General features: G+C 43.6%; 1 protein-coding gene across 4 annotated transcripts in view; it reads right to left on the reverse strand.

Moving 5' to 3' along the window:
• TRMT6 (tRNA methyltransferase 6) overlaps positions 1–25,358 on the reverse strand; it is a 101,383-nt gene that overhangs the window by 10,730 nt on the left and 65,295 nt on the right. For all 4 annotated transcript variants that reach the window (XM_030196305.1, XM_030196306.1, XM_030196307.1 and 1 more), the window contains one exon: positions 9,320–9,402. In XM_030196305.1, the coding sequence (XP_030052165.1) occupies positions 9,320–9,402 (83 nt within the window). The remainder of the gene's footprint in view (positions 1–9,319; positions 9,403–25,358) is intronic.

Consider the following 25,358-nt stretch of genomic DNA (forward strand, 5'->3'; position numbering starts at 1 on the left):
TTTGAGGTCGAGGATAGGCCGTACAGAACCTCCTTTCTTTGGAATCACAAAGAAAAAGGAGTAACATCCCTTGCCAAGCTGATTTTCTGGCACCGGAACGACCGCCCCCAGGCGGATCAGATTGTTCAAGGTCTGCTGCACTACCACAGCTTTGACCGGAGACTTGCAGGGAGAGAGTACAAACCCGTCTTTTAAGGGTCGGCAGAACTCTAGCTTGCAGCCGTCTCTGATGACTTCCATCGCCCAAGCGTCTGAAGTTATTGTGGTCCACTCGCCCATAAACGAGGACAGCCGTCCTCCAATCTGCACTGGGGCGTGGACCAAGGCCCCGTCATTGGGTACTAGACCCTGGGGGAGGACCGGAGGGAGCACCTCCGGGACGGCGATCTCTGCGAAAGGAATGCTGCTTGGGGGAGAAATTCCTCTTGAAGGAAGAAGGGGCAGAGGAACCCGACTTGCCCGGGCGGTACCGACGGGCTTCTGCAACCGTCCTCTGGAGGTACCGGGACGAGTACTAGCCCGAGCCCTGACCTCTGGTAATTTCTTGCCCTTAGTCGTGCCGAGATCGGTCACGATTTTGTCCAGCTCGACCCCAAAGAGCAGCTTGCCTTTAAAAGGCAATCTAGCCAGGCGGGATTTAGAGGCGTGGTCAGCAGACCAATGTTTCAGCCAAAGCCACCGCCGCGCAGAGATTGTCTGAGCCATGCCTTTAGCTGAGGCCCTCAAGACATCATACAGCAAGTCTGCCAAATAGGCTAAGCCCGATTCCAGGGCCGGCCAATCAGCCCTCAAGGAATGATCCGAGGGGGAAGCCCGCTGCACCATAGTCAGGCACGCCCTGGCCACATAGGAGCCGCAAACTGAGGCCTGCAAACTTAAAGCAGCCGCCTCAAAGGACGACCTTAAGGCCGCCTCCAATCTTCTGTCTTGGGCGTCCTTTAGGGCCGTGCCACCTTCCACCGGCAACGCCGTTTTCTTAGTCACCGCAGTGATTAAAGAATCCACGGTAGGCCACAGATAGGCCTCACATTCACTCACAGCCAAAGGATAGAGGCGGGACATAGCCCTAGCCACTTTAAGGCTCGCTTCCGGGACATCCCATTGAGCCGAAATTAAGGTGTGCATGGCATCATGCACGTGGAAGGTTCTAGGCGGGCGCTTCGTCCCCAGCATAATGGCAGAGCCAACAGGGGCTGAGGGAGAGATGTCCTCCGGAGAGGAAATCTTCAAAGTGTCCATGGCCTGTAACAACAGGTTGGGCAAATCCTATGGGCTAAAAAGCCGCGCTGCAGAGGGGTCATCCGCTCCATCCGAGCGGGGATCCGTCTCCTCCAAGGAATCCGCAAAGGACCGTTGGGAGACCTCAGACACGCTGCCCTCATCTACATCGGAGGAGACAAAGTCCTCCAAGGCCTGGAAATCAACCCGAGGGCGTTTACCTCTGGGAACCTCAACCTCTTTACCAGAAGAGGGAGCAGGGGCAGCGTTTTGCATGAGGAAAGCCTGATGCAGCAGCAAAACAAACTCGGGGGAGAAACCCCCCAGACTGTGCACTTCCGCAGCCTGGGCAACAGCCCTAGACGCACCCTCAACCGGCGCTCACAAGAGCGGGGGAGAGACATGCTGCGCATCCAAAATGGCGTCCGGCGCGACACTCCGCGAAGGAGCCGCGCGGGAAGAACGGCGCTTAACTTTAGCCGCTTTTGTGCCGTCGCCCAAATTAAGGGCGTTCATGGCATTAATGTCTCCAACCTCAAGGGCGGCCCACGAAGAAGCCGTCCGAGCCGCGTGGCCGGCCAAGATGGCGGAGGCGAGGAGCGGGGGATGGGCGTTTATGGCGGGAAAAACCGCCACGCCGGAGGAAGGACCGGGACATTCATCGGTCACGAAACTGTCACCCAACAAGGGCGAATCAGGCTGTAAGACCCCCGCATCCCCTCTAGAAGCGCTCAAGCGATCCGGGGAGCGACCCTTTGCGCCCTCGCCCTCCGACGCCATATGCCACGAGGAGAAGAATCGGGGAACCCCCTGCCCGCTATAAAAAGGTAAAATTACCTGCTTGCCGCTCCGAGCTGTAACGAACTGGTGTCCCAGTGAGTAGCTGCAATAAACGTTTAAATAAACGTCGAAATAAACGCCTTTAAGGACGTTTAAAATTTTTTTTTTTTTTTTTTTTTTAACGGAGCCAGCGGGAGGGGGGAGAAAAGGAGGGACCTGGCACCACCAGGTTTGCACTTGCTCAAAAGAGCCCTCAACCCCAGGCCTCAACAAAACCTAAGGATTAGGCTTGGAGGCCTAGCCAGAGCTGCTGCTGTGTGTGACCACCACCTGCTGAGATAGAGAACATACTGAGGAGTTTCCGGCAGCACATGACCACATATAGGGAGGCAAAAGTTTGCTCTCTATCTCCACCTGCTGGTAGATGGACACAACCCACCAGTCTATGGATTGATCAGCTTGATGATATGGAAGAGAATTTACCAAAAATAAAAAAAATACACAGACAAGCTCTGTTTTTTTTATAACACTGAGTATTCATTATTTAATGCCTGCTCTGATAGAAACAATTGGAAATGCAGACATTTTGGTTTGGAAATAACCTGTAAACTCTGGTGTCTTTTTCGTTTTAACAGTCAACACACGTAAGGCTATTGCCAGCTTCTACGACCCGAGAGCATTTTACTATATCTATAAATGGGAGGTGACATCCAATACCTCTGAATGGTTAAGTGTGTACTACTCACCTTACAGCTTTTTTCACTGTGTTCTGTGCTACTATGGTGTACATGACTGTCTTTAATTTAAAAGGTCTTCGGATCCAAGGACAACTCTGATGCTACCTGATCATTATTCCTAGAAAGATCCTGAACTGTCACTGGTGCTGCACTGTGAGAAATGAACTTTAGACGGTTGCTACATTTTCAGCAGGCTTGCACAGCTTCTCTTTCATTGTAGGAGCAGCTGACACTTCCTAAGCATGCAGATTCCTTTCTGACCTCCATTTTCTGCTTAGGTCTTTTTCTGATCATTCAAAATAAATCAAACCTCCACTCATATGAAAACCTTAAAGGTTGGAATGTAAATCCTCAACACAAATTCAAACCTAAATTGGACTTGTCAGAATACCAGAAACATGTTTAAAACTGCTGTACTTCTTCCCAAAAACATATTTGTACTTCATTATATACTATGAAAATGTGGGCCCGTCTCATCTTCCGCCAGGGTTGCTTTACTCATACTACCCCTCTCCTCAAGACCCTTCACTGGCTCCCTATCCGTTTTCGCATCCTGTTCAAACTTCTTCTACTAACATATAAATGTACTCACTCTGCTGCTCACCAGTATCTCTCCACACTCGTCCTTCCCTACACCCCTTCCCGTGCACTCCGCTCCATGGATAAATCCTTCTTATCTGTTCCCTTCTCCACTACTGCCAACTCCAGACTTCGCGCCTTCTGTCTCGCTGCACCCTACGCCTGGAATAAACTTCCTGAGCCCCTACGTCTTGCCCCATCCTTGGCCACCTTTAAATCTAGACTGAAAGTCCACCTCTTTAACATTGCTTTTGACTCGTAACCACTTGTAACTACTCGCCTCCACCTACCCTCCTCTCTTCCTTCCCATTCACATTAATTGATTTGATTACTTTATTTATTTTTTGTCTATTAGATTGTAAGCTCTTTGAGCAGGGACTGTCTTTCTTCTATGTTTGTGCAGCGCTGCGTACGCCTTGTAGCGCTATAGAAATGCTAAATAGTAGTAGTAGTAGTAATGTATGTGCTTATAGGGGGAGCAATTTGGTATTCTGTGTGAAATGAATATAAAATAAATGCAGTCAACTATGAATAATCATTTTAATTCAAACTAATTATAACAGCAAAGGACACTGGTAAAATGTTAAGGGGTGGCAAGACTAGTTTGCTACTAAAATGGTCAGTGCTCTTTGTCATAAATCACTTGGGACAGATAAACATAGTAACGGCAGATAAAGACCTGAACGGTCTATCCAGTCTGCCCAACAAGATAAACTCATTTTACATGGTATGTAATACTTTATATGTATATCAGAGTTTGATTTGTCCCTGCCTTTCTCAGGGCACAGACCGTAGAAGTCCGCCCTGCACCAGTTTTATTCTCCAAATACCGGCGTCGCCACCCAATGTCCGCTAAGGGGATAGACTCAGAAGTAACCTAAGGAAATACTTCTTCACAGAAAGGGTGGTAAATTTGTGGAACTGCCTCCCGGTGCAGGTGGTGGAGACAAAAACTGTATCTGAATTCAAGAGAGCTTGGGACAAGTACATAATATTTCTAAGGGAGAGACAGGGAGAGTAGGTGGCATGGATGGGCCGTATGGTCTTTATCTGCCAATATTTTTCTCTGTTTTTCTAGGGAAATACTAGTGTAAGTTCAGCAAGGATATATTACATCTTAATTTCTCTCACAAGCAATGGACTAAGTTACTGTGTTCCCAGGTACTCTGTTCATGAAGGGTCCTGCCCTAGTCTTTCCATACAAAAAAGCAGATGTTTAGTCAAATGTTTTTGGAAACTTCCAAAGACAGAAAAAAAAATCTATGAATAAAATGATTATTTTCTGTGTAAAAGTAATAAAAAAAATTACAATACAAAAATTAACATTCTACAAAAATTCTTGTATAAGAAAGGAAAACCTCAGAACAAAACAGGCTCTCTCCGCGTTAAGAGAGCCTGGAATTTTCTATTATAGTTTAAAATAAAGCCTTATTTTTCTAAAATCAAACTTGAATTGTTCATGGAATGTGAAACTTTGTGTACACACATTTTTCTTTATTATTATTATTATTTGTTACATTTGTATCCCACATTTTCCCACCTTTTGCAGACTCAAAGTGGCTTACATATAACCCGTTAAAAGCGTTAGCCGATTACGGTCTGAACAAATACATGGTATGAATGAATACAAAGTGATATTGTGGTACAATGAGATGCATGTATGGTAGGTACAGCTGGGGGGAACTTAGAGAGGGAAAGGGGGAAGAAAAGTCAGGTAATGTCCGTTACGGTTTTTGGTTACATTGTGTCGCAAGTGACCAGGTATTTATATGTTGGGTCGGTGGGGTATGCTCTTCTGAACAGGTCTGTCTTTAGTACTTTCCGAAAATTTAGGTGGTCGAGCGTAGTTTTTACTGTTTTTGCCAATGTGTTCCATACTTGTGCGCGGAAAAGCTGGCTGCATAAGTGGATTTGTATTTGAGTCCTTTACTGTTTGGGTAGTGGAGGTTTAGGTACAATTGTGCAGATTTTGTGGTGTTTCTGGTTGGCAGGTCGATGAGGTCTGTTATGTATCCCGGTACCTTGCTGTAAATAATTTTATGAACAGTCGTACAGATTTTGAAGGTGATCTGTTCTTTGATTGGTAGCCAGTGCAATTTTTCTCTGAGTGGTTTGACACTGTCAAAACGTGTTTTTCCAAATATAAGCCTAGCTGCTGTGTTTTGGGCGGTCTGAAGTTTCTATATGATTTGATCCTTGCATCCCGCATAGATTCCATTACAGTAATCAGCATGGCTTAGTACCATGGACTGTACCAGGTTACGAAAATATTTCCCTCGGGAAGAATGGTTTTACGTGTTTTCTTTATGGTGGATTTCGCTTGGGTCTCTAGTGATAGGTTACGGTCCGTTGTTATTCCGAGAATTTTCAGGCTGTCTGAGACAGGGAGGGTGTATCCTGGGGTGTTGTTTGTGGGTTTGTATGTAATGTATTGGGATGAGATGATAAGACAGTGTGTTTTTTCTGTATTTAGTTTTAGTTGGAATGCATTTGCCCATGATTTTGTTGGTGATTTCCGCCAGATCATGTTTGTAAGGGATGTATAATGTAACGTCATCAGCGTAGATAAATGGGTTGAGGCCTTGGGTGGATAGGGTCTTGGCTAGTGGAGTCATCATGAGGTTGAAAAGGTAGCTGAGGTGAAAACTATTTATCTCTTTTCAGTTCAAGACACTACTACAATTTTACAGTGTGAAGAACTGGTTAACACTGTACAGTCTATCACACCCACAGGATATGCAGTTACAGGAACAGTATAAGAAGTTCCACAGGCCACGTGAGACAAGATTTATATTCACACAGCTTCCAATACGTTGGCTCTAACATTTTAATATAGCAATAATCTCAACATGATAATAAACATGTTCATACTATCCTTCTGCTGCTCAGGTGTTTTTGGAATAAGGAATGACAGTCCCCTAACCAACCCTGGGATTATATGGGAATATCTGCAGACAGTAAAGAAGGCTAAGTGGTCCCTTCATTACCCAACACGAGGAGTGGCCTAGTGGTTAGGGTGGTGGACTTTGGTCCTGGGGAACTGAGGAACTGAGTTCGATTCCCGGCACAGGCAGCTCCTTGTGACTCTGGGCAAGTCACTTAACCCTCCATTGCCTGCCGCATTGAGCCTGCCATGAGTGGGACAGCGCGGGGTACAAATATAATAATAAAAAAAAAAACACCTCATGTCTGTGGAAAATGAAACTAGTGACAGCGTTGCACTAATACAACTGGAAACAAAAATTATATATTAAGATTTAATTTTAGTACTTATTGTGGGATCAACAAACCCCTGGGGGTGGGGGGGAATCAGACCTGGTGTCTAGGGCTCAGAGCACATGGGCAGCAGTATACCGGCAGAGGTTCCGGAATGGGGGTGGGGGGTAAGGGCCCACACCAAACTACCACCGACAGCTGAAATCGAAAACCAGGTATACATATTTCACAATGCCACCCTAGTTAATCACTTTATGCAGTGGGTGAATATTGGTACCTATAGGTATAGATTTGGGGGATTATTTTAGCAGCTTCATTTTCTATTTCGCATGTAAATGTCAGCATTCACACCTGTAAATCATACACGTGTAAAAACTAGTTTCAGAAAACCACTATTGACACATACAAATCCACACTACATAATTATTAAGGGGGTATGGCTAGGGAGGTACTCGAGACAATAAAATCTGTATTCCTCATTTTACAAACAGAATAAGTGTGTATGGGACAAATTTCCAAACTGTCTTTTATACCTGCTCAATGGAAGTGGAGGAGTGGCCTAGTGGTTAGGGTGGTGGACTTTGGTCCTGGGGAACTGAGGAACAGAGTTCGATTCCCACTTCAGGCACAGGCAGCTCCTTGTGACTCTGGGCAAGTCACTTAACCCTCAATTACCCCAGGTACAAATAAGTACCTGTTTACAGTATGTAAGCCGCATTGAGCCTGCCATGAGTGGGAAAGCGCGGGGTACAAATGTAACAAAAAAAACAAAAACATATAGGTTTACAAAAGAAAAAAAAAGTGCTCATTTCAGACTTTCAGTTGGCTTCTGGGAGGGTTGACTGCTCAGTGCTTCCCTTCTTTCTTGTTCTTTCACCTGTCCTATCTTGTTACTGTAGTTCTTTTCACTACTCTTTTTTTTTTTTTTGTAAACCACCTTGATTGACTTTCTGAAAGGTGGTATATCAATTAATTAGTAAAAATAAAGACAAGGCTTTACAAGAGGGACTAAGGGAGTCATTCTCTTTTATTCCTTTAGTTTATATCCAACTCCAAAATGAAACCATGTTAATGTTTTTTTTTTGTTACATTTGTACCCTGCGCTTTCCCACTCATGGCAGGCTCAATGCGGCTTACATATTGTATACAGGTACTTATTTGTGCCTGGGGCAATGGAGGGTTAAGTGACTTGCCCAGAGTCACAAGGAGCTGCCTGTGCTGAAGTGGGAATCGAACTCAGTTCCTCAGTTCCCCAGGACCAAAGTCAACCACCCTAACCACTAGGCCACTCCTCCACTACTTAATTGTTGGCACCGACATGTGTTTGTAAATGGGACAGCTACAAGTGGAACGGGTGAAACTGCCATATCTACATGTAGGTTCTGACACCTCCGTGTGGAAACTGCCAGGTTCATACCATTTATTTTTCCAAAAGCACTGCCTGCCACTGGCTCAATATCAAAAGGGGGGGGGGGGGGGGAGTTAGTATGTAGAAATGCTTTATAAAATTGTATCTAAGCGCAGGAGTTTGGGCATCCATATTAGGTGCCTCAACATGATGTTAAGCACATAACGTTAGATACCAAAGTTCACCTCTGAAAATCTGACCCAATATCAACTAAACATTCTTTTCAGGCAACCTCACTGTGAAATTCCAAGATTAGAAACAGAAATGCTTGCATACCATAGCAAACACAAACTATGTGATCAGACAAATGCTACTACAGAGGTGAATCTTGGAATATATCCTAGCACCAGCAGAGCAGCAAGATAGATATCAGCAAACTGATTCCTGACCTTAGAAATAAACTACTTTTAGTGGGGTGGAAGCAGATCCCACCCCAAACCAGGGCTTAATTTGTGCTGGAACGCCATTCTAGCAAGCCCACTCTCCTGTATTCTTCCCACCAGTTCACTCTCTCTGTGGTCTAGCTTCTTTCCCCCTCCCCAGCCATCGCTCCGGCATCTTTTCTGGCCTTTAAACCCCCGTGTGTACTTTTTAAATATTGTTTTCCTTGTAGAGACTGCCAGTAGTGAGCAGCAATGCATAAGCGCCGTACATGCATTCCCCACAATCTTCACTCTGATGTAACTTCAGAAGCGTCAGAGTGAAGCTGTAAGGAAGGCGCATGCACTGCTGCTCTCTATCCTTGGCCTCTACAAGGAAAAAGCACTTAAAAAAAAAAAAAAGGTACGGGGGGGAAGAAAAGCACCAGCTGGGTAAGGGACAGCAAGGAAAAATGCTGGCCAGGGGGTGGGGGAATGCTGGACCTTGTGTCTGTGTCTACTCACCCCTTGAGGAGTGTTTCCCCAAATTCAAATCTGCTTTCAAAACCCGTCTAGTTCAGTCAGGCCTTTCCCTCAGATTAACACTCGATTGCTACCCTCACTTTCACCTCAACCTGCAGCTGGTTTCAGCAGTCATGTCTATGTCCGACTATTGGCCTCCATTTCCTTATGTATGTTCTGTTTTATATTAATTTTAGCTATTGTTTTTGGTAATAGTTATTTTTTTATACCGTTAATGATTGTTTCCCTTTTGTATTGTTTTATCTGTGATCTTTATGTATTTGTTAGCCTTATTTTCTCCCCTTGAATCGTGAACCGCTTAGATGTACTTAACAAGTGTGAAATGTCAAATAATGCTGCTGCAGCTTTGATTAAGGCAAGGAACACATTATAAGAACCGTGTGTCCATTGTTCAGACCTTTTTTCTTTAAAGTTCCATGAAATACCAGATGTGTCAGTGTGTTTTCCAAGTCTCTGTCTTACAGGGTCTGAAAACTCACCCATCTGCATTTTTCTTTCTCAATAGAACAGCAGCTTGCATTTCTTTTTTCCTTTTCTCATCTTGCCTTCTCTTCTTTTCCTCCTTAAAGACAAAAATAAATAAATAAATACGGCTAATTTGGGATTTTACAGCTAGAGCTAGCTCAGATTTCACAGTGTCTTCACACCATGCTTCTATTCTAAACAGTCGACTGTTTCACAGTAACATTTTTTCTTCAATAGAGCCTCCCACTCACAACAAAATAACAGTTTTGTAACAAGAAAGAAAGAAAAGCCTTAGGAGAGAGGCAATGCTAGGAAACATTTCTATTTTAGCTGCAGCAAATCATAAGACCTGAAAATCACCACATTTATCATGATGTATACAGCCTGACTTTTTTTCATACTATTTTCTATATTGTATACAAGAGTTTTCCTTTTGTTTGGACTTTTTTTTTTTTTTTTTTGCATTTTCTTTTTTTAATTATAGATGCCATATTTTAAGAGGGCATCCCATTTGTGAAGAGCACAATCTTGTAAAGAGTGCACACTGTTAGCAACATGAAAAAAAAAACCCTGATTTTATTTGGGGGGGGGGGGGGGGGGAGCCAGAGAATATGACAAAACAGCACTGGAAATCCCTATTATACAGCATCAAACTGAATGGCAGCTAGGCCAAGTCACAGACTGAAGGGGACTTTTTTTTTATGTAGTGCTTTATTCATGCTAAAAGTCCATTATAAGAGAATCTACAGAATGAACAATTGTTGGGTGGCTAATATATAAATTACACTATTGGTGATGTATTGCCTTTCAGAAGGGTAACAAGCAGAAAGATAAAGTGGAGCTGAATGATACTGTATACTGGAATTTTCAAAAACACCTGTTTGATAAGGTCTTTTAAAAGCTCTTAAGGACCTTCATGGATCAAAAGTAGTTGAAATACAAAATAAAAAGAAACAGTGAAGGGTAGGAAAAAAGAGGTAAGACAACACCAGATTCCCTCCCATATGGCTCTATGCTAGGCCCAGCACTACTCAAAGAATTTATGCACTAATTTGAAAATAAGCAGGGAGGAGACAAAGGCTGCAGATGATACAACATTCTCAACAGCGAAGAACACCAAACAAATCTCACAAAACTGACCAAATGGGTAAAGGCACAGAGGAGTTTCAACCTAAGTACAATGTAATGCTTTGGGGGGGGGGCACACACACAACCCCCCCCCCAAAAAAAAAAACCTCATAGGGACACACACAACTTGTTTGACACCACTCAAGAAATAACACAGACTTCAAAGATTTAACAAGTGGTGAAAGCAGGTCTCATGGAATTATTTTCAAGCTTCCTGTGTAGACTGTCAGTGACTTAGCGAACAGAAGAGAGGGGGTGTACTATGTTTCACTAAGTTTCTATGCTGCAGAAGCCACCATTGCTTCTCTCACAGAAATACATTGGGCCATTTTTGGGGGGAGCTTGTTTCTCTGGAACCCCCATTCCAATCGGACCCATTTTTCATACTCAATGTGTCTTTTACAGGTTTCTCCCTCAAGCCAAATTTGATTCTGTTTTGTTAAATTTTCAAGTGTTATCTTACCCCAGACACATTCTTGATCCCTTAAGTATAATTCTTCCCCACTTCAGTTGGGTTGGACAGAATAAAAACACCAGCTCAATTGTGCAGCAGCAAAGAGGCTTATCGAAGGTCAGAAATAAATTACATATTAAAAAAAATAAAAAAACAAAAACCAATTTGCTGTTATAAAAAACACTAATTTTCTTCTGCATGGGGAGCAGAAAGCAGCTACAATGGTCTTGGTTTACTTGTGTGAGGTTATGGCAGCTATAGGTGCTGTATGAGGGAAGATCCACCAGGAGGTGGAAAACTCAAGCACCCCACGGTAAAAACAACAGTGAGCAAAAAGTGGGAGTACGACCAAGGAAACCAGACGCTGGAAGACGTTCTTAAATAAAAACTTTATTAGAGATTTGAAGACTCGACACGTCGTGTTTCGGCCGTCAAGCCTGCATCAGGAGTCTATAAAAAGTACATTTATATATGATATGTGTGATAAAAGGACAACAAAAAATATTAATAATAAATGAAATAAAACACATATAATACATATAATAAAACTGATTATAAAAATACTGTATATGAATTTATGAAATGAATAAAATGCAATACAAAAACATGTCATATATAAATAATTCAAAATGTATATATACGCATAAATTTAAACAATAAATATGAAATGATAAAAGTTACACATACATATAAAAAAATAAGAAAATTATGTATGCTTACATGTGCTGTATTAAGATAACATACATTTAGAGAATATAGTAATATTAATCAAAAGTTTAAAATCAACTAAATGAATTAAAGAAATTGTGAAGAAAGAACTGGCCTTGAGCCGACTTGCCCAGGTAGAGAAGACTACAACTGCAAGTGATGGGCTCATGTGGCCTGAGAGGAAGAGGCTACAAGGAGCCACATCATACTGGCCTGTGGGTGGAGGCTGCAGCCACAAGTACCAAGGCCTGAAGGGCTGGCTCACACAGGCCCCCAGTGAGGATGCAGCTGCGAGTGGTCCCAAAAAGAGCTGTGCTGTTTGAGGAAAACAATTACATCAGCAGGAGCAACAGCACTATAGGTCCAGTGAGAGATGACCGTATAGAGAAAGGGGGTAGGTTCAAGCACGGAGTTGGAGACAGAGACAGACAGAAAGAAAGCTGTGGATTTTGCTGGGGAGGGGAATGGATTGAGAAGAACAAGAGAACAGGGAGGAGCAGAAAGAGCTAGCTGGAGGAGAGAAGTAGAGAGGGAGAGCTGGGAAGATAAAGCTGGGGTATGGGGGCAGGCAGTTGGAAGAGAAGAGCTGGAGAGAGAGCAAGCTGGGGGGAGAGGTTTGACCCTGAAAGGAGAAGGAGAGATCAAAAAAGTGTGATAAGTTCAAGACAAAGTGGGGAAAGAGGGAATGCTGCATCTGAGTAATTTTTCAATATTGCATTATAAAATTCTACTCGAAGATACTTTATTTGAACAAATGAACGATGCAGAATTCTGTAGAAATTTCAAATATCATGCACAGAGTTCTCCTACAAGAAACAGCTTGAATATACATTGATACCACTATCACAATGTGGCACATCTAGAAAATGTGTAGAAAAAGGCAACCGGATTGATTCATTAAGGGTATACAACTTCCATCAAAATTCAAGGATTCCTTCAGCTTGAAAAGAAACAAATGAGGGAAGGTAACAAAGGTATAGCACCATGAAAGATGTGAAGAAAGTAAATAGGGATTATTCACTGTGTCTTATAATACACATATGAAGGGCCGCCTGGTGAATCCAAGTGGCAGGTTTAAAATTAGGGCTGCACATTGACTGAAACGGCGTACATCGCATGGGCAAGATCAATTTTTTTAATTGCACGATTAATTGCACAATCCAAATGTAAAAGTTGAAATAAATTTAGCATGTACACATAATAGTGTATATATATATATATATTGTTCCTAAACAAAAGGAAACAATTCCTTCAGGCTTGTGCATAGAGAGATGTGCCAACTAAGTGGTTTTTATGAATATATATCATTTGGATTTAGCTAGCATCTTTCTGAGTAGTAGCTGTAGGTGAGCTAAATTCAGGTACACTAGGGTATTTCCCTGTACCAAGGGGAATTAGAATCTAATTTTGTACTTGAGGCAACAGAAGGTTAAGTGACTTGCTCAAGATTACAGGGGCCAGCAGAAAGATTTGAACCTGGCTTTGCTGGTTGCCAGCCTGGTAGTCTAACCACTAGGCTACTTCTCCACAAAGCTGCAGTTACTTGCATAACTGCACTAGGTGCTATTCTATAAAGCAGTGCCTAAGACAAGCCTCAACAGATTTTCACTGAGTCTAGGAGCCAGACCCAAAACTTAGTAGTTGACAGCTGTTTCCTCTCCACACCCAACATTCTCCACAATGAATTTCAAGTGTGTACAGGGTGGGGGGAAATCCCCTCCATGATCAAGGACCGGATAACTTTTAAAGTTTGCATCCTGGTGCATAAAATTCTCTACGGTGAAGCTCCAGCATATATGGATGCCCTTATCAGCTTACCACCTAAGAACTCTTCCAGATCATCGCGCACGTACTTGAATCTTCACTACCCAGCCTGTTTTGGCATCAAGTATAAAACCGCCTACGCATCCACCTTTCCTTATGTTAGCACTCACTTGTGGAATGGATTACCAAAATCTGTAAAATCTATTCAAGATCATTTGGCCTTCCAAAAGTCTCTAAAGACCCTATTATTTGAGAAAGCTTACGCTGCAGATCCACCTAGCATCTCTAACTTCTGAACTGCTGCAGACGTTACGACATATTGAATTCTATTACACTTTCTCCTTTTCCACTCCTTTGCTGTTACTTGCTTCTCTTTACTTCACTGATTTTGATTGTTAGCTGCCTTGATGTATGTTTTTTGCAGATTGATGTAAGCCACATTGAGCCTGCCCATGGGTGGGAAAATGTGGGATATAAATAAATAAATGATAAGCAGAAGCTCCTTTACAAACTCATTTACTAAGGCTCTTTCTCATTCTGTGTCTGAAAGTTTTTAAGGTACCACAAAACATCACTGCCAGAAACTAGTAGCCTCCCTTCTGGAAGCATAGTGTCAGCTGTGTGACATTACCTGATGGATGACACATGGCACACAGTCACTTTGCCTTGCACAGCCCCCTTACTATCCACAACTACAGGCAACAGCTGCACTGTTCACTCTCTCCCTTGTAAAACTGTATTGCAAGAGGAGGAGCGTGAATAGCTGCATATCTGGCTACTTCCTTCCCCTGTGCATGCCTAGAGCCAACTGCTCATATGAACCACGGGGCTGTATACAGATCCCTTTGGTTCACATGTGTAGTTGGCTTTAGGCAGACACAAGGGAAGTAATAAGCCAGATATGCAACCACTCACTCTTCTCCTGTTGCAGTACAATTTCAGCAAGGGAGAGAGAATGAACAGTGAAGCTGCTTGTGACTGATGATTTTCCAACTCTTTCCAGTGGCTCTGAAAGGGTCCCAGCGGCAACACCTGCTTTCAAGGGGGTCCCAGCAACACCAGCAGCTCTCAGAGTGGTGGAAGGAAGATGTCAGTGACACCAGTGGCTCTCACGAAGGAGGGGATCAAAGGCACCAGCAGTTATAAGGTTTTTTTTTTTTTTTGTGGGGGGGGGGGGGGTGAAAAGAGGAAAAGATAAATGATGGCTTTACATTTAATTCAGTTTTGAAAATACAGGCAGTTATTTAAAATAAGAAATTTGGAATGAACTCTGGTCATAATTAACATTGATAAAAACAAGGTTTTTTTTTGGATCACTGAAAGACAAATGGAACACATTTAAATGACACCGATAGAATTAAATGGTGTCATTGGGGTTTCTGAGATCCTATTTCCGCCAAGGAAAATACAATAAATATTTAAAAAAAAAATTTGTAGGTTGCAATATTGCTACTTGAATACAAGAGTCCATTGTGTTTGGCAATTTTGCTGTAGAGTCTTGTTTCATCTTGTGTAGGGGACAGTATTTAGACCTTACCTAAATCTCCAAGTAATGACCACTTGAAACTGGAATGGTATGACAGCAAATGGACCACTCTGTTTCCCCCTCTATTGAAACACCCTGTGTATCCACTGCTGATCACTGTTAAGAGAGGATATTGCACTAGAAGGATCTTTGCTTTGACCATTTTGACCTCTTGAAGCTCCTGTACCAAATATGCACACACCAGACACAGCCAATATCACCCCTTCCAATGTTAAACACCAGTGCCATTTAAATAAAAAACTACACTTTTGGTACATTTCTATACAACAGGACAACCCTCAATTGGATCTTAGTATTTTTCTTGCCTAGTTCATCATGTTCCCACCAACAGAGACACAGCAATTTTCACACTGGGACAAATAATGCAGACACATAGATAAAGTATGTGCATACTCTTACTTTTCTGTTAGTAGATATGCAATCTATATGCAAACATTTCCAGCCCCAAAATACATACCCAGGAATGTCTCCTCGATAGGAGTTAAAGCTTGTGCATTTTGCTTTTTACCCATGTAAAATTGCTTTTAAAGTTACCCTCAGAATAAACAAAACTCACTTTGCTTCTTATATCACCTAAACAGCACTCCTTCTACCATGGGACCACTGTAGAAACTGATGGTTCCTCTTCCTTGCTTCACTAAGATTTTCCTTTTGTCACAGGCTTTTGGAATAGAGGTGTGAACGGGGACATAATCTGGTCCCCATCTCCCCCATATTGCTACCACCCCCTCACCAATCCGGTGTATTTCCCATTGTGCCATCCCCGAGAACACCTCTATTCTGGAAGCATCCAGATCACATAATGACTGGGCATCTCATCTCTGGTTCAGTCCAGGTATGCATAGCAGAGCAATTCTTGACAATATAGCCTAACAGCATAAATACAGTAAAAACATTAAGAAAAGATTCAGTAAATGGCACAGAAAAGTAGGTGCTGGTAAAAGTTTGCGCTCAAAGTGTGGTCCAGACTCAGCGTTCTTTATAGACTAGCACTTAGCACGTATTCCGGCACCCAACTTTGGACACAAAGATTTACACCAACTGAAACCTGGTGTAAGACCTGCCCCTCTCATAGCTATTCCCCATTTTGGGTTACACTCAAGATTTCGGCATGGATCTTTATAGAATCAAGTGCAAACCCACATGTCTGTGAGGAACCCATTGACTGCACCAATTTTCAAAGAGAAAGCTTTCCTTTTGAAAAATTGCTGAGGGGAGGTTGAAGGTATAAGCACATAAGCATTGCCCTACTGGGACAGGCTGAACGTCCATCAAGCCCAGTACCGTTTCCAACAATGGCCAATTCAGGCCACAAGTACATGGCAAGATCCCAGAACAGATTGTATGCTGCTTATCCTAGGAATAATTGTCAAATGTGTAAGGCACTCCTCTACTAATACTGCCTATACATACAAAACCAAAGGAAGTAGAGCATTCACTCGGAGTAATACTCAACCACCTCTGTGATCATTTTTCTTTACTTTCTTTTGATAATCAGGGAGGAGTCTCATATAATCACAACAGCCGATTTCACTTCACCCATGCTGTGAACCTATGCTCGTGTGTGTATTTTTAATCATAGACTCACCCCCCCCCCCCCCCACCTTAATTCATAGAACTTAATTCGCTCTAGACTTTGCATTGGTAATCATCTCACTTTGAGGTAGTACTTTTTTTTTTTTTTTTTTTTACATTTGTACCCCGCGCTTTCCCACTCATGGCAGGCTCAATGCGGCTTACATGGGGCAATGGAGGGTTAAGTGACTTGCCCAGAGTCACAAGGAGCTGCCTGTGCCTGAGGTGGGAATCGAACTCAGTTCCTCAGGACCAAAGTCCACCACCCTAACCACTAGGCCACTCCTCTATTTAATGCTGACAGCTAAATAACACTTATCTGTATCTGCCGGTGTGCTCTCATTCCCCGACAGGTGCTTGTTTCGCTATTCAAGCTTTGTCAAGGGGGAGTCATAGCACCGGACCTGCAATGATACACAGAGTACAAAAAATTGTAGGCCAACAGCTTATATCAAAATACTCCCATTCAAATATGCCCCTGGCTCACGGTCTCACTTTCTTGTTGCCTTCTTGTCGCCATATATCCAGAGATTCATTATGGCGGCGTCAGCGTCTTATTTGTACCAGCTAAACCGGAAACAGCTGATCTCTCTACGCACTTCCTGATGTCTACATGTGATCAAATGAAACACTCCCAATGTAAATATGTATTTAACCCTTCTGGTTCTAGAGTGTTTAAATGGTAAATCCAGTAAGTTTCCCTCTGCAGCAATTTTCTATCGTAATCACCACCCCTTGACGCTGGACAAATTTGGTCAGTCACCATACACTTTAAAACATCAAAAGAATGGCCATTTTGTACACAATGTTGAAATAACAAGGCCCCTATATTTTGAGCTGCTAATCGTGAATGATGTTCGGTCATTCTCACGTGCAATGATCTCGTCGATTTCCCTATATACACTCTGTTGCATGGGCAGTGTATGTAATATATAATCCCTAAAGTGCGGCATGTAGTGTAATGTCTTAACCTGTATAGCCGGCCATTGTGTGTAAAACTGTCTGTCTCCTGCGTTAAATTGCATGTCTTGCAATGTGCTTTATTGCATTTGAAATGCCCAAGCACTGGTTTTGAGATGGCTACAACATCTTCTGGCAATTGTGCTGGGCTTAATATTTCTTTCAAATTCATTTCTGAAGGAGTTCGTGACAAATAGTCCATCTTTTATCAAAGACACCACACATTTCCTAATAATACTGCAGGAAATCCAATTACCTGATATTCCGGTTATAATGGCTACATTAGACATTAAATCTCTATATACAATGATCCCTCAAGATGAATTATTAAGAGAAATTGGAAATGTATTGGACATTCGTCCAAGACCAAGACCACACGATGTTCCATCTAAGTTTTTGTTGGAATTTAACCAGAATAGCATTATGTAAAAAAAAATTTTCAATTTAAAGACAAACTATTCTTGCAACTATCGTGGGTGGCCATGGGAGTGACATTTGCTCCCACATTAGCAAATCTGTTTATGGCGGCATTTGATGATCAATGGCTGCGCCATTGCCCATTTCAGTCCAAGATTGGTATCTGGCGTCGTTTCATAGATATTTTTTTTTTTTACTATGGCTGGGCAGCATGGAGGACTTCCATGCATGGCTCATTCAGTGCCACTCTAAGATACAATTCACTTTGTCGTGGTCACATACATTTTCTGGATGTTGAAGTACAACTAACACATCGGAAGTTCACCACCGAAGTATTTATGAAACCAACAAATAAGAACACGTTTTTAGAGTATGGAAGTTGCCATCCGACAGCGTTGCGGGAGAGTTGCCCTTTTTCACAGTTTCTTCGCTTCAAAAGGATTTGCACATCACTTGATGACTACAAGACACATGCACAACAATTTAGTGGGAAATTGGCACAGAGAAAACATCCGCAAAAAGTGAGAATATAAAAGCAAGCATACTGTAGGGTGAAGTACAATGACAGGGACCTTCTATTACAAGCACAGCAAAAAAGTTGACGAGGATCCCATGATGACATTTGTTATGAGATTTGCCCCGGGAGGTGAAGCAGCAGCGAGTATAATAAGACAACATTGGGCTGTGATGAAATCACATCCACTGTTTGCTGAACACCATCTAAGAACTGCATTCTCACAATCAAAGAATTTGAAAGAGATATTAAGCCCAGCACAATTGCCAGATGTTGTAGCCATCTCAAAACCAGTGCTTGGACATTTCAAATGCAATAAAGCACATTGCAAGACATGCAATTTAATGCAGGAGACAAGACAGTTTTACACATAATGGCCGGCTATACAGGTTAAGACATTACACTACATGCCGCACTTTAGGGATTATATATTACATACGCTGCCCATGCAACAAAGCGTATATAGGAAAATCGACGAGATCATTGCATGCGAGAATGACTGAACATCGTTCACGAATATTAGCTCAAAATATAGGGACCCCGTTAGTCCAACATTGTGTACAAAATGGCCATTCTATTGATGTTTTAAAGTGTATGGTGACTGACCAAATTTGTCCAGCGTCAAGGGGTGGTGATTACAATAGAAAATTGCTGCAAAGGGAAATTTACTGGATTTACCATTTAAACACTCTAGAACCAGAAGGGTTAAAAACATATTTACATTGGGGGTGTTTCATTTGATCACATGTAGACATCAGGAAGTGCGTAGAGAGATCAGCTGTTTCCAGTTTAGCTGGTACAAATAAGACGCCACTGCCATAATGAATCTCTGGATATATGGCGACAAGAAGGCAACAAGAAAGTGAGACCGTGAGCCAGGGGCATATCTGAATGGGAGTATTTGATATAAGCTGTTGGCTTTGTATATCATTGCAGGTCCGGTGCTATGACTCCCCCTTGACAAAGCTTGAATAGCGAAACAGGCACTTGTCAGGGAATGAGAGCACACCGGCAGATACAGATAAGTGTTATTTAGCACTCAGCATTAATAGTATTACCTCAGAGTGAGATGATTACCAATGCAAAGTCTAGAGCAAGTTAAGTTCTATGAATTAAGGGGGGGGGGGGGGGGGGGTGAGTCTATGATTAAAAATACACACACGAGCATAGGTTCACTGCATGGGTGAAGTGAAATTGGCCATGGTGATTATATGAGACTCCTCCCTGATTATCAAAAAGAAAGTAAAGAAAAAAAGAAAAATTATCACAGAGGTGGTTGATTATTACTCAGAGTGAGTGCTCTATTTCCTTTGATTTTGTATCCTAGGAATAAGCAGTGGACTTTTCCAAGTACATCTTAATAATGGCTTATGGACTTTTTTTTTTTTTTTTTAAGGAAATTATCCAAACCCTTTTTAAACCCTGCTAAACTACTTGCTTTTACCACATTCTCTGGTAACTAATTCCAGATTTAATTACTTGAGTGAAGAAATATTTTCTCCAATTTGTTTTAAATTTACTACTTCGTAGCTTCTTTCTGTGCCCCCTAGTCCTAGTATTTTTGGAAAGAGTAAACAAACGATTTACGTCTACCCTTTCCACACCTGCTTCTTTGGTTGGGGGGGGGGGGGGTGGAGGGAGGAAGGAGATAACTAAGGTACTTACCTGTAGCAGGTGTTCTCCGAGGACAGCAGGATTTATATTCTCACAAGAGGGTGACGTTGATCCAAAAGTTTAATGAAAGCGAGACAAGCTCCAACTCGCACGTTTGAGTGCCTTCCCATCCGCCACGAGAACACGGTCTCTTCAGTTTAATACCACAGCAAAAGTAAAAAACTTCAAAAGGAGACAACTCCAAGGTGAGTCCTAGGAGAACACCTGCTACAGATAAGTACCTGCGATTTCTCCGAGGGCAAGCAGGCATATTAATTCTCACAAGTGGGGAATCCCTAGCATCCAGGCTCACCAAAAACAAAAATGGGTCAATTAGGTCTTGCAACAGCGAGGACATAGCACAGATTAACCTGAAACTATATACAATTTGAATGAGTGCAGACTGGAACGGAATAAAATGGGCCTAAGAGGGTGGAGTTGGATTGTAGTTGGATTCTGCAACATTGTCTGCCTGAACTGTCGCGTTGGTTATCCTGCCCAAGGCAGTAGTGTGATGTGAATGTGTGGACTGAAGACCACGTTACAGTCTTGAGCTGATCTCATGTGAAGACGTGTCATGGATGTAACGTACACAGTGGAAGCAATGTGGGCCAACAATCTCAACAACTGCCGAGCTGTGACCTGTTGAGAGACTCGAATCGTGGAAGCAAGGACAAGAGTGTCCGCTCTAGTCTCCCGAAGGTAGGTTTGAACCTTCCGAGTACTGAGCAGGTCTCCAACGAACTCCAAATCACTGGACAGGGAGGAGATGGGACTTGGGGTAGTTTAAAATGAACCCTAGTAGCTCGAGCACCTGAATAGTCATATTGATAGGAACTCCTTGGCTTGCCAAAAGTCCTCCTAGCTGAGGAGGCTGATGCAAAAGGCAACTGGCAGGAGAGAGAAGAGATGGTATCAGTACGTTTTTTTTTTTGTTTTGTTTTTTAATATGGTCTGCGACCTCCTCAAACTTCTCTCCAAAAGGTTATTCCCCCCCCCCCCCCCCAGCATGGGGCATCTGCCAACTTCTGCTGAACATTGTTTCAAGTCAAGCCATGAGAGTCTATGCATTGCTATACTCTGGGCAGCGATCCTGGATGCCACATCAAAAGTGCCGTAAGTGCCCCTGGCCAAGAACTTTCAACACACCATCTGCTGCTTCACAACTGGTGAACTGGCTCAGTGTGCTGGGGGGAGGGGGGGGGAGGAGAGTGTGTCACGTGTCAGCCAGGTCGGACAACTTGTGCACTGAGTTTCGCAAGTGGACGCTCGTAAAGAGCTGGTATGACTGTATTCGGGAAATGAGAACTGAAGACTGATACATCTTCCTTCCAAAAGAATCCAGGGTTCTAGCTTCTCTTCCTGGAGGCGAGGAGGCATAATCCCTGGAACTCTTAGCTCTTTTGAGAGCGAATTCCATCACCACTGAATTGTGAGGCAACTGAGGCCTATCAAAACCAGGTGCACCGTGGATCCGGTACTGGGTGTCAATCTTCTTGGGCATGACAGGGACCGACAGAGGGGACTCCCAGATCCTGACAAGAACTTCCCTGAGTACCTCATGGAGAGGGGCAGTCACAGCCTCCTTAGGAGGACATGTGTAATCCAGGACCTTGAATATCTTGGCCATGGGCTCATCCTCCACTTCCAAATGGAATGGCATCAGCCATTTCCTTAATGAAAGATGGACATGAAAGGCTCTCCGGAAGAGACTTTCCCCTGTCAGGTGGAGGGAAGGGTTCAGAAGGAATTCCATAAGACTCATCTGAGGAAAAGTACCTTGGTTCTTCCTCTGAATCCCATGAGTGCTCCTCATCTGTGTCAGACAATACCTCCCGAAGGGAGTGTTGAGACAGAACCGGACTTGGAGGAACCACATATCCTCGAGAGCAGTGTTGAAAAGTCAGCTCCCATAAAGATTCTGGTGAAGCTTCCTCCACCGACATCGAGTGAATACTGGCTTGGGTGGCAGTCGACACCAGAGCCGCGTGCAGCACCGGAGGCCGCACCGCAGGCTGAGGGCCAAGCAGGGCCTCAATGGGAGGCAGGGTAGGCGTTACACCCTCGATGCACACTGTTGCATGAGGCCATCCAGCAGCTCAGGGAGCAAGGCCTAGATGTGCTCATCGAGGGCCGACACTGGGGAAAAGCTAGGGTGCTGGCTCAGGCGCAGGCTGCAGAACTGCCGAAGTCAGAAGCAGGGTCTTGGCTGCTGGGAGACTAACATGTCAGTACCTCCTGTATGGAGGGGGGAGCAGTCCTCCCGGCGCTGACGCTTCTCAGGAGCTGAATCCTTCGATGTCCCAGAGCTCCTGGCCCCATGTATTGAGGGTGACAGGCCTTCGCCCAGTGTGACTCCTTGGTGCTGATGAGGACGACGTTGAATCAATACGTCGCCTTGGGGTTGGGTCCGACGATGGACGGTCCCAGGGACCCTGCACAGCGGGAGGCCTCGAGGCATGTGGAGACTACTCAACAATGCTTCACTGCTCCCAGTGTCCAAGGGTCTAGCAGCAGCCATGCTTACTGAAGCTCCCGAGGCCAGTGCAATGCTCGACGTCGATGCCAGTGTCGAGGAACCGGACTTGGCTTCAAAAATCCTCTCTCATTGAGCCTCTCTAGAAACATGAGTCCTCTTCTTTATACGAAGACAAAGAACACAGTTAGTGGGGCTATGGTCGGGCCCAACACTCTGTAAACACCAAGAATGGGTGTCCTTCCCAGAGCTAGGACGACTTTAGCGGGTACAGCGCTTAAAGCCACATGGACATGGAAGGAAAAACTTCCTCTCCAAAATCAAATGAAGCAACAGTGCCTGAAAAAGGGGAAGGCACGCAAAAAAGAAAAGGAAAGTTACCGGCTAAAGTCAAGGCCTAAAATTGGGCTGATGACAATGAAAAATGAAAGGAAACTTAATCTTGGGCAACATAGCTAAGAAGTTAAGGAAAAAATGTTTTAAAAAAAGCAGAGGTTCCACAACAGTAACACAAAGCACGAAAAAAATAAGAGAAAAATACAAACAAGCTCTCTAGAAAACTGCGTTCACGCGGCAGGCGGGAAGCCACTCGAGCATGGAGCATATCTCGTGCTCCACAAAGCTCTCATTAAACTTTGGTAAATTCCGGACTGGGTGACGCGGATTGGTGTCACCCACTTGTGAGAATTACTAAGCCTGCTTGTCCTCGGAGAAACAAGCTTTTTGAAAATGCAACAATTTGTATCACTGATACTCTTGACTTAGGGCAAGATGCATCAACCAAACGTAAAAGAACCTAAAACGTAAAAGTTCTTACTGAATTTGAAAAAAAAACGAAGAATGCACTAAAAGAACAAGTCGCACATGTTCGGTGCGGTATTGTAAAGTAGAATGCATTAAAGAATCGTTAAACTGGTGTAATCCCCGTCGATAATCTGCCCATAAAGCATGCACAGAGCAGCCAAGTGTTATGCTGGCTGCTCTGCGCATGACACAAACGTTTAAAAAAAAACAAAAAACATGTCCTTTATGGACGGCCTTGCCCCACCCCCCGCCCGAGGTCGCCGCTGCTCCCCGCTACCCCCTGCATTAAAAATCAAAACTTAAGGCTGCCCTGGCCCCTCTCCCTTCCTTTCTCTATTTCTCCCCAGCTCTGCCTCCCGCCATCCTCTGCCCCCGCCGCCCCCCCTGAGGTCGTCGCCGCTGCTCCCCCCTCCACCGGGCCCCCTCCCTCTTACCAGGCCCGCGCAGCGCCTCTCACCTCTGTGTGAAGGCGCTGCACGAGCAAGAACAGCTGATGCCTCTTCGCGGAGTCTTCGGGCATCCCTCCTTTCCTCCTGGGCCCGCCCCCGTCTAACGTAAGTAACCTACGTAGGTTACTTACGTCAGATGGGGACGCGCCTAGGAAGAAAGGATTTCCCTATGAGGAAAGGCTGAAGCGGCTAGGGCTCTTCAGCTTGGAGAAAAAACGGCTGAGGGGAGATATGATAGAGGTCTATGAAATGAGTGGAGTGAATTGCTTGTTTACCTTTTCCAAAAATACTAGGACTAGGGGGCATGCGATGAAGCTACAAAGTAGTAAATTTAAAACTAATCATAAAAAATGTTTCTTCACTCAACGTGTAATTAAACTCTGGATTTTGCTGCCAGATAATGTAGTAAAAGCAGTTAGCTTAGCGGGGTTTAAAAAAAAAACCGTTTGGATGACTTCTTAAAGGAAAAGTCCATAGACCATTATTAAAACGGACTTGGGGAAAATCCACTGCTTATTTCTAGGATACACAACAATAGTAGGACAAAACTTGTATGTGGCAATATATATCTTATAGGCTGTAGAGGTTATCTCATAGCATTTTTAGCGACTGTGTATATCAGCGTATCATATGCCTCACACGTCTGCAATTGTAATCATAGACTACCTCCAGCCAGCCAGTAGTTTCGTGTTATATTTAGACTTTTAATTGAAACGTACTGCTGTCTCAAAAACTTAACATTATTGCACACATAAAAAGCAAATAATGCACCAATTCGACTTAACTTAAGGGCTCCAGACTTTATGTGTTGTCTTCGGTAGTGAAAGTTCAACAGTTTGCATCCCAAATTTGTGGAGCCCTTATCGGCAACTCCGTTGTTGTGGTAAGCCCGACAGGACCCTGTTTCGCGGTCTCAAGCTTTGTCAAGGGCAAAAACCTAGCAACAGTGTCTTCTATCTGAATCGCCTGTCTGAAGACACTGTTGCTAGGTTTTTGCCCTTGACAAAGCTTGAGACCGCGAAACAGGGTCCTGTCGGGCTTACCACAACAACGGAGTTGCCGATAAGGGCTCCACAAATTTGGGATGCAAACTGTTGAACTTTCACTACCGAAGACAACACATAAAGTCTGGAGCCCTTAAGTTAAGTCGAATTGGTGCATTATTTGCTTTTTATGTGTGCAATAATGTTAAGTTTTTGAGACAGCAGTACGTTTCAATTAAAAGTCTAAATATAACACGAAACTACTGGCTGGCTGGAGGTAGTCTATGATTACAATTGCAGACGTGTGAGGCATATGATACGCTGATATACACAGTCGCTAAAAATGCTATGAGATAACCTCTACAGCCTATAAGATATATATTGCCACATACAAGTTTTGTCCTACTATTGTTGTGTATTCATACAGAGCCCTCTTGGGAACAAAACACAGCCATTGATTTTGTATTTGTATATTTCTAGGATAAGCAGCATAAAATGTATTGTACTTTTTGGGGATCTTGCCAGGTACTTGTGACCTGGATTGGCTACTGTTAGAAACAGGATGCTGGGCTTGATGGACCTTTGGTCTGTCCCAGTATGGCAGTACTTATGTAAAGAAAAA

The sequence above is a fragment of the Microcaecilia unicolor genome, chromosome 3 (genome assembly GCF_901765095.1).
Source record: "Microcaecilia unicolor chromosome 3, aMicUni1.1, whole genome shotgun sequence".
Taxonomy (NCBI): Eukaryota; Metazoa; Chordata; class Amphibia; order Gymnophiona; family Siphonopidae; genus Microcaecilia; species Microcaecilia unicolor.